This window comes from Hydra vulgaris, chromosome 01, assembly GCF_038396675.1.
Source record: "Hydra vulgaris chromosome 01, alternate assembly HydraT2T_AEP".
Classification (NCBI taxonomy): Eukaryota; Metazoa; Cnidaria; class Hydrozoa; order Anthoathecata; family Hydridae; genus Hydra; species Hydra vulgaris.
Window position 1 is genome coordinate 70,234,042 of NC_088920.1, and position 15,883 is coordinate 70,249,924.

Consider the following 15,883-nt stretch of genomic DNA (forward strand, 5'->3'; position numbering starts at 1 on the left):
GACTGACACTTTCACTTTTTACTAAGAAACACATAAACATAAATTTTTGAAACCTACGATAATTATACTTTTCAAATTTATATAATAAAAAAAAAAAGGAAAAATTTGAAATTTTATAGACTAGTACTATCTTAAGTACTTTATTTGTTATATCTGGATTATTCCAGACCAATGTTTCCTCGTGAAAGCTATTACTACTGCTATTTAACTAATTTTTATTTAAAAGCAATTATAATAATTCTATAGAAAAAACAATGTGTACCCTGGACCTTGAATCTACATTGAAGAAAGGTGAGGGACCATGCACACAACAGATTGAAACAACATTACAAAAACTGAAAGTTCAGCGACAAGCATACCATGGAAAAAGTTTTATCAGAAATTATGTGCATAAAATGCTTCAGGTTCCCTTTCTTTTATAAATGAATTTATTCCAAATCTAAGACATTATTATTAATAACAATAATAACAAATAATTTAAAATCATGCAATATGTCTTTTAAAGAGAGATTTTTTTTTTTTAGAAAAACTCTATACTAATGTTATGCAATTCTATTCCAAAGTTTTTTCTGGAACAAACATGAACAAAAAAGTAATTGAAATCAGTAGAAAATATAAATTACTCTTTCTTGGTACGTTTTATTTGATTTTTTTTCTTTTTCTTTCTGCTTTTAATGAGTTTCTTTAAGCGTTTGGGAATTTTATTGTGTTTATAGATATTAAGGTTGAAGAATATACTGAAACTACAACAATACCTAGCAAGATAACTATGATGATTTAACTTATACAACTACGATTATAAGTACACAATAATTCATGTTGCTATCATTTTTTCTTTAAAAAAAAAAATTGATGAATTGATGCATTTTTACTGTACAAGTTGGCCTGACGCTTTAGTGCCTTCAAAGTTACACATGTTGGAAGATCACGCTATTCCATTTTTGAAAAAATTAGGTGCTAGCTTAAGATTCTATGGCGAACAAGGTAGAGAATCAATTCATCTTGAGTTTAAGAATTTAAAGCGCATTTATCAATCTATCCCTTGCCCAACAAAGCGGTTAAAAAGCATCCTAAAATGTCACCATCAGAAAACTAATCCTAAAAGTAGGGTGATAATTCCTGAATCATGTAAAAAAAAGAGAAAAAACAAAAATTTTAATAGTGAAAAATACTTTTAGCAACAGCATTTATATTGTTAAAAAATATATAGCTCCATTTTATTTAAAAAAAAAAAAAATAAATAAAATGTAGCTTTAATAGTCAATAAGGTAATGCAGAAAGACGTCTTTTTTGTCCATTAAAAAAACTGAATGCTAAGAACAGCCGAAAAAAATAAATGGAAGAAATTCTCCTCAAACTTTTTCAAGAAATTTGGTTACATTCATATTAATTAATGGTAAAATTATTATTAAAAAATGATTATTATTAAATTATTATTAAAAAATGGTAAATTAGTTTATGCGCACACTTTTATATTTATTATTTTTTTACATTGCTATACTAATAACAGAGGCCTAGCTACCGGGGAGCAGTTGGAGCAAATGCTCCCAATTGGAGCCCCTAATTGAGCATTTGATCCCAATTTCTCCAAGCACATAAATTATATGGGCACAAGTTTTATTTTGTATTTTTTTTTAATTGCCTTAGAAAAATCTTTAAGGATCTTGTCTCTTTACAGGCAAATGCAGCCAGAAAGTCTGCTAGCAAACCCAATCTAATTTATGTAATGACTTAAATTGCATAAATACCGCGTGAGAGATTAGAACCCTCTACGCAGGATAACATAGTTTTTAATGAAATGCCGCATAAGTATGTAAGCCTAAAGGTATCCAATAACATTCCACTTTTTAAATAAAATATCCAATGTTATATTTTAATAAACTTTATAAGCAATCAAAGCATTTTAGATAAAAGTAAAAATGTTCTAAAAAATTAGTAAGTTTTATTTATAGTTATTTTTTTATGTTGTGTTATTTGAAGCAACGGTTATTAAATGTCTCTAATAGAAATCTAGATTTTATTTTTGTGAAATTGAGTTAGGATAACTTTAAATTAAGTTAGGAAAAACAGATAGTGGATCAGGGAAATATTAGCGAAAAATCAGGAAAATTCACCTAAATATATTGGCAGAAAGCCTGTTATAATTGAGGTACGCAAAAAACGATTATTTTACATTAATCGTGATTTTTGTTATGATTACTTCTTGGAAGTTGAAATAGTTGTTAGAAATCAATCGAATCAACTTTTTAGAAAGTAATTTATTAAAATACAGCTTTTATAAGCTTTCAAATCATATTTTAAAACTTTCTATTTTCAAATCGCAAAGCCGCCATTTTAACCTATTGTTGGAATAGTTATACTAAAAACACTGTAACACTATTTAAAACTATTTTCGGCATCGTATTCGTTTTTCAGCTCGTCTAACATACCTCTCCAGCTTGTCTAACATACCTCTTTGAATAAAAAGTTTTTTGAATGTTTTAAAGACGTTAAAAAACATCTTTATTGAGTCCACCATTCGGTAAATTAATTAAATGAATTACAAGTTGATGTGCGCAATGAAAAAAGCAAACGACGTTTCAAAGTTGAGGTATGTTATAAAGTAATGGACATAATGATTAATCAATTAACCATTAGATTGAATTCATTTGACAACTATGTATACTTTTTAAGTGCCTATCACCTACATATCTTGTGGCGTCATCTGATAAAGATATTCTTGAGGAATCGGAGGTGTTACAATTGGAATACCCCTCTGACGTTTCATCTAACAAAGCATACAATGCCTTTTTCAATAAATTTTTAAATATATTTAATGAAACGTTTCCTTATGAAATTATAAAAAAAACAAAAAAAACACTAACTATCCCTTGGATGAACAAAACTCTAGTAAAATGTTCAAGAAAAAACAAAAACTCTATAACAAATTTTTCAAAAATAGAAATATTGAAAACGAAAAAAAAATATAAAAACTGTAAATATTTTTTATCGAAGCTTACATAAACATAAAAAAAAAAACAATTTTGCAGTAAAAAAATTACTGAGTGTAAATTTGACATAAAAAAAACATGGAGTCTAATTAATAACCTTATGGGTCTCAATAAAAGTAGTTCATTACTTCTTCTCAATATTAATGATAATAATTTCACAGTCCAACACAAATCTCAAAAGAGTTTAACAAATGCTTTACCAAAGTTGGTCTAAATTTAGCTAACAAAATTGTACCTCCCATTGATTTATTCAAAACCTGTTTGAATTCTGCCGATAATAATTTATTATGTGACAGTGAATTAACGTTAAATTAAATTGAGGGTTCATTCTCATCTTTAAAAATAAACAAATTGCTGGGTTTTGATGGAATATCCAACAATATAGTAATTTTAAATAAAAAACTTATCATCAAACCTTTGTTTCATATTCTAAAAATTTGAATAAATAAAGGTGTACTTCCTGATACATTAAAAGTAGCCAATCTATAAAGGCAATGGTAGTTCTGATATCTCAAATTATAGACTTATATCCGCGTTATTCTTTTTTTCCAAAATATTTGAACGCGTTATGTATAACAGAATTTATGTCCATTTCACAAAAAACAATTTCTTTTACTCTAAACAGTTTGGGTTTCAAAAGAATATTTCAACGGAGCATGTCATTATTTAATTAGTTGACCAAATAACTTTGATAGATCTGTCAAAAGTATTTGACACAGTAGACCACACTATACTCTTAGAAAAAATAAGTTATTATGGTGTAACAAACAAAACATTTTCTTGGATAAAAAGCTAACTTACTGACCGAAAACAATATGTGATAAATCCGGATTCTGGTACATTAAATATTTTGTGTGGCCGAGAATTGTACCACAAGGTTCAATTCTCGGCCATCTCCTTTTTTTTATATATAAACGACTTCTGTAATATGACATATGCTGATGACACTAATTTGTTTATGTCCAATAGTGATATTAATCAGCTATATGGTGAAATGAATATTGAGCTGTTTAAAGTAAATAAATGGTTCAGAGATAATAAACTCTAAATAAACGTAGACAAAACTCAATATACAATATTTTATAAAAAAACGCAGAAAGAAACTCACTTAAATTACCATTCTTTCTATAAATAGTCAACTAATTAAAAAACAAGAATGTTTAAAGTACCTAGGAGTCTTTGTGGATGAAAACTTTTCTGGCTTTCCCTCATAAAATACATCGGGCCAAAAATTAATAAAACTATTAGTATAATGTATAGAGTTAATCTTTAAATAATACTCAAAGTCTTAAATTATTATAATTCAGCCTAATTCATAGCTATATTAGTTATGGTAACATTGCGTGGGCTAAAACACAACCCTCTAAACTTAAAAGGATATTTAGTGTACAAAAACATGCTTGCAGAATTATATACGGAAAAATCAAATTTGAGTCTGCAAAGCCATTAATGAGGGAAATAAAGATGATGAACGCATACAAGATAAATACATATCAACACACGATCTTTATGTATAATCATCTAAAAAACCTCACACCGAAAAACTTTTAAACATAATTTAAGATATCAAAACAATAACTATTCTCTGAGATCAAACGAGAGGCTCACATACACACTGCCTCGTAATCTAACAAAATAAAAAGAATATAGTATAACATATCCAAGCCCTAAGATATGGAACAGTTTTAAAAATAACCACACAAATATAGTGAAAACAGTAAATTCATTTAAGTTTCATATGAAAAAAGAATTTTTGAAATCAAATGACAGCTTCGAAACTTAATATATACACTATCGCTTTTTAATACACACAATCGTTTTTTAACCTAATTTTTTGATATATTCAAAGGAATTTATTTCTCTTATTGTCTTTTTTATTTAATTTTTTACGGAGTTTTGTTATTTTTTTAGATATTTTTAAAGAGTTTTTTTATTTTTATTTATTTATTTAAAAAACTTTATTTTCTTTTGCATTTGTTAAAGCTCACATAGGGGCTCTATGAAAAGATTGTGGCGACTCTGGTCATCCATATCTTCTTTGAGCCCCAGTCTGTTTATATATATATATATATATATATATATATATATATATATATATATATATATATATATATATATATATATATATATATATATTTATGGAATAATTTTTTATATTGATGTATGAACAGCAGAATATATATATAAAAAAAATCTAATTTTGGCCTCAACTGCTTCGACTTAAAGTTTGTTTCAATGATCAATTAATAAAATTTGCTTCAATAAACCAAATTGCTGAACTACTTTTAATTCAAGCCTCAAGTAGTTTCGCCGACATTTTTGCAGCCTGCCTCATTTTTTTAACTTTACCGATAACGACAGCTACAGCAGAACGAAATTTTTAAAAACTGAAATTAATAAAAGAGTATTTAAGAAGTAGCATGTCACAACACTGTCTTAGCTTTCTGACCACTATATCGATTGAGAAAGCAATAACATGCCAACTTGGTTTGGATAAAGTGATTAATCAATTTGCGAAGAAAAAGGCAAAAAAATAAAACAATTTTAAACTATGTGCTAGAAACTGGAAACAATAAATTTAGAATAAGTTTGATTTTATATAAATTATTATTTCTATAAAAATTATTTATTTCTATAAAAGTATTTCTTGGACTATAAAATATTTATTTCATTGTCCAGATTAGAAGAATGTAAATATATACGGAAACACCAATAAGGTGACCAAACGCATGACTTAATCCAAAGAAAGACGTGAAATGTTGAATGATATTTTGAATTATAAATGCTAACATAAATCTTTACTTTATTATTAGCATCAGGATTGCCAACTATACCCACTTTGGTATATTCAAATTGGACTTTAGGATCATATGAGGTTTTTCTATTCCATATTGCAAATAACCCCTATGATTTGATAACAATTTTTTTTTTAACTTTTCTCAACTAACTTCGAGAAAAGAGGGGGAGCACCAATTTATCTTGCTCCAAGCGCTAAATATGCAGCTATGTCACTGCTTAATAAACTACATATATATTATAATTATTTTATTTTAAATAGTTAAAAAAAAAAAATTTTTGAATTTAATATTTAGGGCCACCGAGAAGGAGGAGTAAAATTATCCAGGCGTCAAGATAATAAGGGCGCCAAAAAATAACCATAATGAGATTTTAGTTACAAAAAAGTAAAAAAATTATTATTATTTTTTGTTTTTTTTTGAAATTTCATGCTATATTTCTCTATACAATGTTCTTAAATCCGATGATATTGTTGGCTTAGCATAGGAACAGCCACAACTATATTGATAAGGTATATAATAAATTTACTCTGTGATATGCAGAACAAGTAACTTTACTTTTATTTATATTACTTAAAAATTATAACTTTAAATAATTTTTCTTTTTACTTTGGTTGGTGGGGACCAACAAAAAAAGAAAAAACTTTGACTTGTTTTTTAGATTGATGTTATTGAAATTGACGTTACATCTTATCAAAAAGAAATTTTTTATTCATAAATTTTTTTGTGACTATATTAAAATAAAATTTATTCACAATTTTAAATAGCAAAATTAGAAAAAAAACTAAATTAACTTTACTGGCTAAGGTTTACCTACTTCCTAGGGAGTGTTAAAATCTCAACGCTAATTAACTGTCACTCCTACCCTCAAAAAAGAAAATAAAGACCTATAACTACAAGCTGGTGGGTCTCTCCTATCCTGTGCAAAATAACGTACAGAATTATCATAGATAGGATAATAAAACATTATGCACCATCTAATATCAAAGTCTCAACATGCATATCAATTTCAAAAACTCTGTTTATTATTCCTAATCAGTAAATACGTTGCATAAGTGCAATTAATCCAGATGCGTTTCTTGAAAATATGGATGTCAATTAACAGTGTTAGAAATAAAAAAAGTCATAAAAATAACCATGTAGGGGCGCCTAAATGCTGGATGCCCCGGGTGTAATGAAAGCTCTCGGCAACCCTGATTTATTTTAAATTTATTATTTTATTTAAATTACTGCATTATAAGCAGGCAAGTTTGACTGGCTACAGAAATAGTGTTTACATCTTTCAGATAGCTCGGACAAAGAAGTAAGTTTTTTTTTCAAATTACAATTAATATGTAATACTATTAATTTGTGTAATATTAGATTGTGCCTAAATCTTTTTATCTTTTTACTTTATCATTTTATTTAAATTACTACATTATAACCTGGAAGGTTTGACTGGCAATATAAATGATGTTGTACGCCATGCAGATAGTTCACCATGCACCATGCACCATGCAGATAGCTCGGGCAAAGAAGAGGTATAAACATTATAATTATTATTAATAAATAATAATATATTTTTTCCTACTTTTTTCTATATAAATTAGAACAACTATAACAACAAGATATTTATTTTCCTCAAAATTTACAATCATATAACTACAATAAAATAATAAAATTAATAATAATAATAGTAATAAATGAAAATAATAAGAATAAGAATATCAATAATATTATAAATAACAAAACCAAAATAAAATTATTAAGAACAAATATAAATAATCGATTGAGGAAGGGAGTCAATCATCAATAATCCTGATCAAAGGAGTGACACCAAATAATTATATAAATAATATCAATTTAAAAAATAATAATAACAATAATAATAACTTTATTCATTAATAGAGCAAAAGTAACAGCAAAAAGAATAGTATTTATAATAATTGTAATAATAATAGTAATAATAAAAACAGCAGTAATGAAAGTAATAAATATTAATGAAAAAAAAAAAAGCAATAAAGTTTCTATAGAAATAAAAATAGTAAGAAAAAAAAAAGAAAAATAAGAAAGCTAAAAGAAGTTAATAATGATAAAAAATTAACAAAATTTTTTTTGTAGAATTTGTTTAAATTTATTTTGTTTAAAATAAGGTCAAACTATAAGTTAAAATATTTTGCTTTTATATATATTTTTCCTAATTTTTTCGGTTAAAATAAGTATAAAACGGGTGACGCATAAGAAATCAAAATATTTTTTTTCAAAATATTCTTTATTTAACTATCTGTAGGATACAGATCGTTTAATAATGTAAATAATCATCGTTATGTTCTACCAAACGGTACATTCTCTTGGCCTCGTACAACTCGTATCCAGTACAACTTTTTTTCTTATTTGTTTCTTTGTTCGCTTTAACTCTCTAAGTAAACTTTTTTTTTGACTTTGCTTCGCTCGAGTTGACATGGTGAACAAATTCGCCTCTAATAGAGTATTCTAAAGAGTTAAAGAAGAGAATTTAGCGGCAAATAATCTTTGTCAATAGGAAAATTATTTTTGGAACATTTTTGAGAAAGTTTACGAGCACGAGGTTTGACATCATTTTCCTAAAACTGCTCTCAAAATACAATTATTTTCATACTCTAAAGCTACAAGAAGTACTTCATTGGTATAACGTTGATAATTTACTGTGCCATTATCCAATATAACCAAAACATCCAAGACTTATGGCTTAAACCAAAGGTTTTTGTGGAATCAATATTTGTTCAACGATACCATTCTTATCAGCTTCAGCAAGTTTCAAATCTCTGACTTTATTGTTTGACAACTATACTATACGTATCATTGAATTACACTATACGTGTCAAACTATTTTTCTAAAGTACCTTTTTTTTTTTAGAAATTTCTAGATAGAGTGGATTTTTTTTCGAAATTTACGACTGTGCCCATCCACTTCGAAACCCGTGTTATTAGTCCTGTATTGTTCATATTCTACGAGTGTGATCTAGATGTTGGTAATTCAATCGAGCCTGTCTTGGTAATAATTTTGCACCATTATAAACAGGAGTACAACTGGCACTCTTTAAATCTTGAAATAACTTGCCTAACTTGTTTTTTTAACTTTGATGCTTGGATCATGAAAATCATTGCTTTTAATGATAAAAAAGATTTTGTTGAAGAATCTCAAAAAAAATAAAGAAACTTTTTTTGAAAAGAATTAAATGGAGAATATTTTGGAAAAAACATTGGAACGCCAAAATATAAAATGACTGAGTTAAAGATAAAACAAAAAAGTCTGAATCTTTATTGTCTTATTATGTCTTATTGTAATAAATGATATTTGGAAAATTATTTTAGCTTCTTTTGAAAAGCGCAGCATATTTTTTGTAATAATAAAATAAAAAGTTACTACGAGGGTAGGTATCACGTGAAAGGGGTGGGGTTACCATTAAAATTTTTGCCAACAACAACAACAACAAAAATCCTCGTTTTTTGAAACTTGCAACAGACTAGTCTAAAAGGAGGTCTACATTTGTAGACTGACTTGTCTAAAAGGGTCAAATTTGCCTAATAAATGAACGAAAAATTCATTGATGGAGGTGAGTGTTACACCACCACCTTTGCACCAGCCTTGGTTATTACATTGTTAATAAATACAGCAAACTAATCAAATTATTTTAAAAGTTAAAAAAAAAAGTTCTCGTGAAAACAACCCAAACGCTTCATCACTTATTTACTATGTTTAGCCAACCTAGAATTTGGCTTCTGGAAAAAAAAAAAAAAAAAAAGCGTAAAGAAGAGTGAAATATCTCTATTATGCAAAACTTTAATCACCCCCTCCTCCTCCCCGTTAATTATAATGCGGAGTAAAAGCAAAAAATATGTAATTAGTTTGTGCTAAATAGTGATTTAAAACCCTTTCTATAAACAATTTTGAAATATTAGATTATAATATAAGGGTTGATAATTTAAATCTACAAAATGTCAAACACGTCGCATTTTTAAGTTAGTTATTATTAATAACCCTAAATTTGCTGATCAGCTATGTTGTTTCTTTTCATTATATAAATTTATATAGCAATTTGACATTTTTATTAGAAACCAATTAAATTTTTTTTTGCACAGAGAAAAAGTAAAGCTTGTAATTAGTAAGGTATTATTGATGTGCACCTGATAACATCAGTGATGTGTATTTATTCACTCATAATCTTTTATGTTTATTTAGCACAAATTCAAATATTATACCAGAATTTTTTTAATTTATATGAAATGAATGCTCCAGAATCGTTCGAACCGTTTCTTCTTTTGGATGGTGAAAAGAAAATAAACATTGTAAAGGATACTAAAGTTCCAAATGCTGCTCATTTTACAGTAATGAAAGAAGATCATACTCTTGGAAACCTGATTCGGTCTCAGTTATTAAAAGATCCTCAAGTAATATTTGCTGGATATAGAGTGCCTCATCCTTTAGAACACAAATTTAATGTACGAATTCAAACTACTCCTGATTATTCACCTCAAGAAGCATTCACTAGTGCTATTACTGACCTTCTTAGTGAAATTTCTTTACTTGAAGAAAGATTTAAATCTGCTCTTAAAGAGAAAAAAGATGGATTAGAGTGAAAGATCAAGATTGAAAATTGTTTTTTTTTGTTGCTAAAAATATTTATGACATTAAAATACAATGTTTTTTAATTTCCATTTTAAGTATTTTTTTCACTTAAGTAAGTTGTTTATAAAAAATCTTTAGTGAAAAAAAACATTTTATTAAAAAACAGATCGCTAAGTTGTGTCATACCTGTGTACTCACTGTATTGTGTCATTAGTGACAGAAGCACATAAATTCACAATATATATTGATATAAAATGTAAAATTATGTTTAAAAAAGTTATATATTACATTATATTAGTTACATTAATATTAGTATATTATTAATATTATATATTAATAATGTTAATATAAGTAATATTCAATATAAATAGTAAAAGAAATAAAAATCTTAAATAATCAAATTATTCACATTATATTATTCTACTTTCTGATATTTTTTTCCAAGTGCATAATTAATCTGTTATAATTAGAAAACAGAAAATGTTTGTCCAATACTTTTGAATCAATTTTTCTTATTTTTGTTGCAACATATTTTTTTTTTTTTGTTGCAACATGTCTCTCTCTCTCTCTCTCTCTCTCTCTCTCTCTCTCTCTCTCTCTCTCTCTCTCTCTCTCTCTCTCTCTCTCTCTCTCTCTCTCTCTCTCTCTGTGTGTGTGTGTGTGTGTGTGTGTGTGTGTGTGTGTGTGTGTGTGTGTGTGTGTGTGTGTGTGTGTGTGTATGTGTGTGTGCGTTGATTGTGTGTGTGTCTGTTGATTTTGATTTGCACATATTCTGTGCAGCCTAATTTTTGAATGTTAGATGTTAAATTTATTTTACTTTTTTAATTGTCATTCTCTTAACCTGTCTGTCATTTAATTTTGTTAAGTTGGAAAGTAAATATTTTATTATTTTATTTTTATTACAGTTATATTAACAATGTCATAGTTTATAAATATATAAATAGATTTTTGTTCATATTTTTGATGCTATAATTTTTTTAATTTATGTTACAAAAATTATTTTTCTAGGAAAAAAAAAAAAAAAAAAATAATAATGTTTAATAATGAGTTGGTTTTTTTCAAAATCTTCAAGTGAACCCTACAACTCTATTCCAGTTACAACGCCATTGCAACAACAACGTTTAAACCAAATTAAAAGTCTTACACAACACTTGAAGTAAAAAGTTAAAATTTTATTACATATTACTGTTGATTTTAATTTGCACATATTCTGTGCAGCCTAATTTTTGAATGTTAGATGTAATTGTATGTAATTTTTGAATGTTAGATGTAATTGTATATAATTTTTGAATGTTAGATGTAATTGTATTTTGAATTTTAGATTTAAAATTTAAACAATTTATACTTTTTTAAAAAGAAGAATAAAAAAAGTTACTTAGAAAAAAAAAAAAAGAATAACACTAAAGAAAAAAAATTTTTGTCTTGCTTTTTTTTTTAATATTCTTGATTTCTTCTTCTTTTTTTAATATTATTATGATCTTAAATTAAAAAAAAACCCTAATTTTTCTTATATATATATATATATATATATATATATATATATATATATATATATATATATATATATATATATATATATATATATATATATATATATATATATATATACACACACACACACAGGGTGTTGGCCAGGAATATATTTTTTACCACATTTTTGCGATATTGGGAATACTTGTTGTCATTTTTCTACAAAATATCGAGAGTTTTATTTGGAATTGTTCTATTACATAAAAAGAGAAGATCATTGAATTTTGGGAATTTAAGCCCATTGGAAATTTCGCGGCGGATGTGGTGCCATTGGACTGGCTAACACCCTGTGTTTGTGTGTGTATGTATATATATATATATATATATATATATATATATATATATATATATATATATATATATATATATATATATATATATATGTAAATTATGTTAGTGTATTTTACATTTTATATATATATATATATATATATATATATTTAAACAACTTTAAAAAGTATTCTACACAATAGAGTGCTCAATGTTATTAAAAGAACAGAGCAATTATATTAGTAGAAAATCACAGCAAAAATTTTTTCCATTTAACACTGTGTTTCATCAACAAAGATTCAAGCATTTCTGATGAATCTTTGTTGATGAAACACAGTGTTAAATGGAAAAAAATTTTGTTAAGTGATTTTCTACTAATATATATATATATATATATATATATATATATATATATATATATATATATATATATATATATATATATATATATGTTTATGGTTTGATTTTTAAATTGTGTGTATATGTATATATATATATATATATATATATATGTATATATATATATATATATATATATATATATATATATATATATATATATATATATATATATATATATATATATATAAATATACATATATATTTTTAAATAAACTCTTGTTCCTATGTTGTAATTTCATTTTTCATTTAGTGTTGTTGAAGTACAAAGAGATACTGAGTATAGAGTTACATTTTCTGTTGCTGGCAACACTATAAACTTCAATATGTAAGTGCTTGAGAAAGTTTAATCTTTATTGATTTTTTAAGCCTTAAATGTATTCTATTTTATTAAATACTTATAAAAAATTTATGTTATTTTTTTAACTGTTTTACTTCCAACATGGTTGTCAGCGACCATTATTTAAGTTAGAAGTTACCAGAAGACAAAATAGTACATTGTACTATTTTGTCGTCTGGTGACTTCTAGCTTAAATAATGGTAGTTTAACACCTCTGTTAGAAGGAAGTGGTAGTTTAACATCTCTGTTAGAAGGAAGTGGTAGTTTAACATCTCTGTTAGAAAGAAATGGTTCAAATGTATTAAAAAACTTTTACAGGTACATCTTCAGGGCGTTAGCCAGGAAATTATTTTATACCGCGTTTTTGCGATATTGGGAATTTTTATCATTGTTGTTCTCCAAAATATTCGGAATTTTTATTGAAATTTTCCTTTTAACTCTAAAAAAAAAAGGTCATTGAATTTTGAGAATTTTAAACCCATTGGGAAGTCCGCGCTATACGCAGCGCCATTGGGTTAGCTAACACCCTGACCTTATAAGCAAGTCTATGGAGAAGACCAGGATGCCAGACTTTATGGAAAGTTTTTGATATTCAAAGAGTAATAGTCTTTGCTTTATCACTTTCATCAAATGCATGCATCTGTATGCATCTTTTTGTTATGGTTAACAAATCAGCAGCAGAACAGCTTTAGTAGAAAAATAGAAATTGTTGATTGTTAGGCAATAGTTGTTAGACTCAAAAGAGTTGTTAGACTTAAAGATTCAAAAGTCTTGCTAGTAATAGAGAGAAGTTTTTTTCCAAATTGGAGTTTTTTGTTTCAATATAGTTGGAGGACCAGAAGATGTTATTTACAGGTCAACTGTAACCATCATGCGAAGAAATATTTTGTCCCCGCCCCCTCTCCTAATTTATTTTTTGTGTACTAATGTAACAAATCATAACTAATACTCATAACAAACAACAATTATAAGGAAGCATCTTTTTAGTAGATTATGAGGAAGCATCTCTTCAGTAGATTATGTGGAAGCATCTCTTCAGTAGATTAATCCATGCTAAATAAGTAATATTTATTCTTCTAGTAACTGCTTTTTTCATTATGAATGCATTTCTTTTTTTTTTTTAGTCTAAGATGCAAGATTTTTCTCTTTTTTGCACAATATTTTTATTCTTTTTTTAATTTATGCTTGTTCAAAAATAAAATTAAAAACTACCTTTTTATGTTAATTAATGCCAATTGTATGCTGCCACTGAAATTCATCATAGTCATTGTCATGCGTTTCTCTAGATTTGCTTTCTAGATTTATTTTCTCTATATTATTTATTTTATTTAACTTTGTTTTTTTAGTTTATTATTTATATGTGAAGCTTCCTTTAAATATTGAGTTTTTTTTGTTTGTTTTATTCAACAATAAACAAATAAATAATAGTTAAACTATAGTAACAATTAAGCAATAAAAATTTTCAAAAATAGTTAAAAAGTTGAAAGATATAATAAAAATAAAAAAAAATAAAGTAAACTATTTTATAATTTTTATTTTGGTCATTAGATTGTTACCTCCTAATTTTCCGAATGAGAAACCTGTTGTCACTGTTTCACCTAAGTTAAAACATCCTTGGGTCAATGAACAAGTATGAACTTTATTTTTCTAATACTTAAAGAAACCTTAAATTTTTATCTTAAAGTTTTTTTCTTTTTCTTTTTTTTTAGATGATAATAGTTGATGCACCTGGTTTGAAAACAGTATGGTTAAGTTTTGTTTTTATATGTATTTTTAGTTACACAGCTTTGATAAACTCTGTATGTGTGTATATATTTTTTATGTTATTCATTTTCCAAAGGGCAAAGGGCCACTAGAGTTTGTGTGTGTGTGTGTGTGTGTGTGTGTGTGTGTGTGTGTGTGTGTGTGTGTGTGTGTGTGTGTGTGTGTGTGTAGTTATAACCCTCTCTTTACTCTATTACTTTATTAAGCAAAAACGTTGACGAACAAAGCTGCTGCAAAGAGAAAAAAGTTAAGTGCGGTATCCCAGGGATGTGGTCAAATCGTTTTGTAGCATTATATAAAAGTATCATAAAATTTTTCTAAAGCAACAGTAAAACCACTCTGCCAAAAAATTTCAAAAAAGATCCCTTTTTATTTGGCAGATATTTTTAAGAGATTTAATGATATTAAAAAGTTTACAACTTTAGGATAAAACTCATAGAAGTTGCCTAAGTGTAATTAGTTATTGGCAAACTTTTCTGTCATAATTTATTAAATAAAGACTTTCATCAGTTTCCTGAGTTATCATCTATAAAAAATGATAAATTACAAATTTTAAAAACAGTATTGATAAACATTTTAGTTTCTTACTCTATTTTTGTTATCGGTTGTCATAGTACTTTTATGTAGTTAAGACTCAACACAAAAAAATGAGAATATTGAAAAATTCAGTAGTCACCTTAATGAACTTAAATCTAACATGATAATTTAAAGGTTTTTTTATTAAAAAATGCAAATGTCAAGGAAGCTGATGCAAAGTGTCAAGAAGAACTTTTAGAAATCAAATATGATGAAGAAAGTAAACAGAATTTTGATAATGGCGGATATGAAAACTTATAGTAGAATAAAAAATGCCTCTCTTATATCCAAATATGTGGAAACATGTATTCATTTTATTGATATCTTTTCCTATCTCAAATCTAGTAGAATCAGACATGAGTGCTGCTAATCATAATATGATCAAAGAAACAGCCTGATTATTTCTAAAAAAGAAGACCTTCACTTATTTCTTACAAAAATAGAATCAGATATTTAGTATTTAATTTTGGGTGGTAAGTATGAAAAGGTTGACTACCCCTGATTTGCAGGATTTACAGGAGTTTATATCAGGTTTATATGTGCATATAAACTTATTTATGATGGTTACTAATGGTTACTAATTATTTTGAATGTTTACTAGTTAAGAGAAAAGCATTCAGAAAAAATTATT

At 26.3% G+C, this 15,883-nt stretch overlaps 2 protein-coding genes across 3 annotated transcripts in view; both read left to right on the forward strand.

The window, feature by feature from the left end:
* Nucleotides 1-9,956: 9,956 nt before the first annotated feature.
* On the forward strand, nucleotides 9,957-10,460 carry LOC100198493 (DNA-directed RNA polymerase II subunit RPB11). The gene has a single exon (XM_065789058.1). It carries the CDS (start codon nucleotides 10,031-10,033, stop codon nucleotides 10,382-10,384), a length of 354 nt encoding a protein of 117 aa, XP_065645130.1. The 5' UTR covers nucleotides 9,957-10,030; the 3' UTR covers nucleotides 10,385-10,460.
* Nucleotides 10,461-11,384: 924 nt separating this feature from the next.
* The window catches only part of LOC100198947 (vacuolar protein sorting-associated protein 37A), a 37,443-nt gene continuing 32,944 nt past the window's right edge, over nucleotides 11,385-15,883 (forward strand). For both annotated transcript variants that reach the window (XM_065789059.1, XM_065789060.1), the window contains exons 1-4: nucleotides 11,385-11,529; nucleotides 12,826-12,900; nucleotides 14,461-14,542; nucleotides 14,622-14,654. In XM_065789059.1, coding sequence (XP_065645131.1) covers nucleotides 11,417-11,529; nucleotides 12,826-12,900; nucleotides 14,461-14,542; nucleotides 14,622-14,654 — 303 coding nt within the window. In that variant the 5' untranslated portion in view covers nucleotides 11,385-11,416. The remainder of the gene's footprint in view (nucleotides 11,530-12,825; nucleotides 12,901-14,460; nucleotides 14,543-14,621; nucleotides 14,655-15,883) is intronic.

Bases quoted from the DNA above. Each gene is read 5' to 3' on its own strand.
- LOC100198493 (XM_065789058.1), top strand. From the start codon at position 10,031: ATGAATGCTCCAGAATCGTTCGAACCGTTTCTTCTTTTGGATGGTGAA.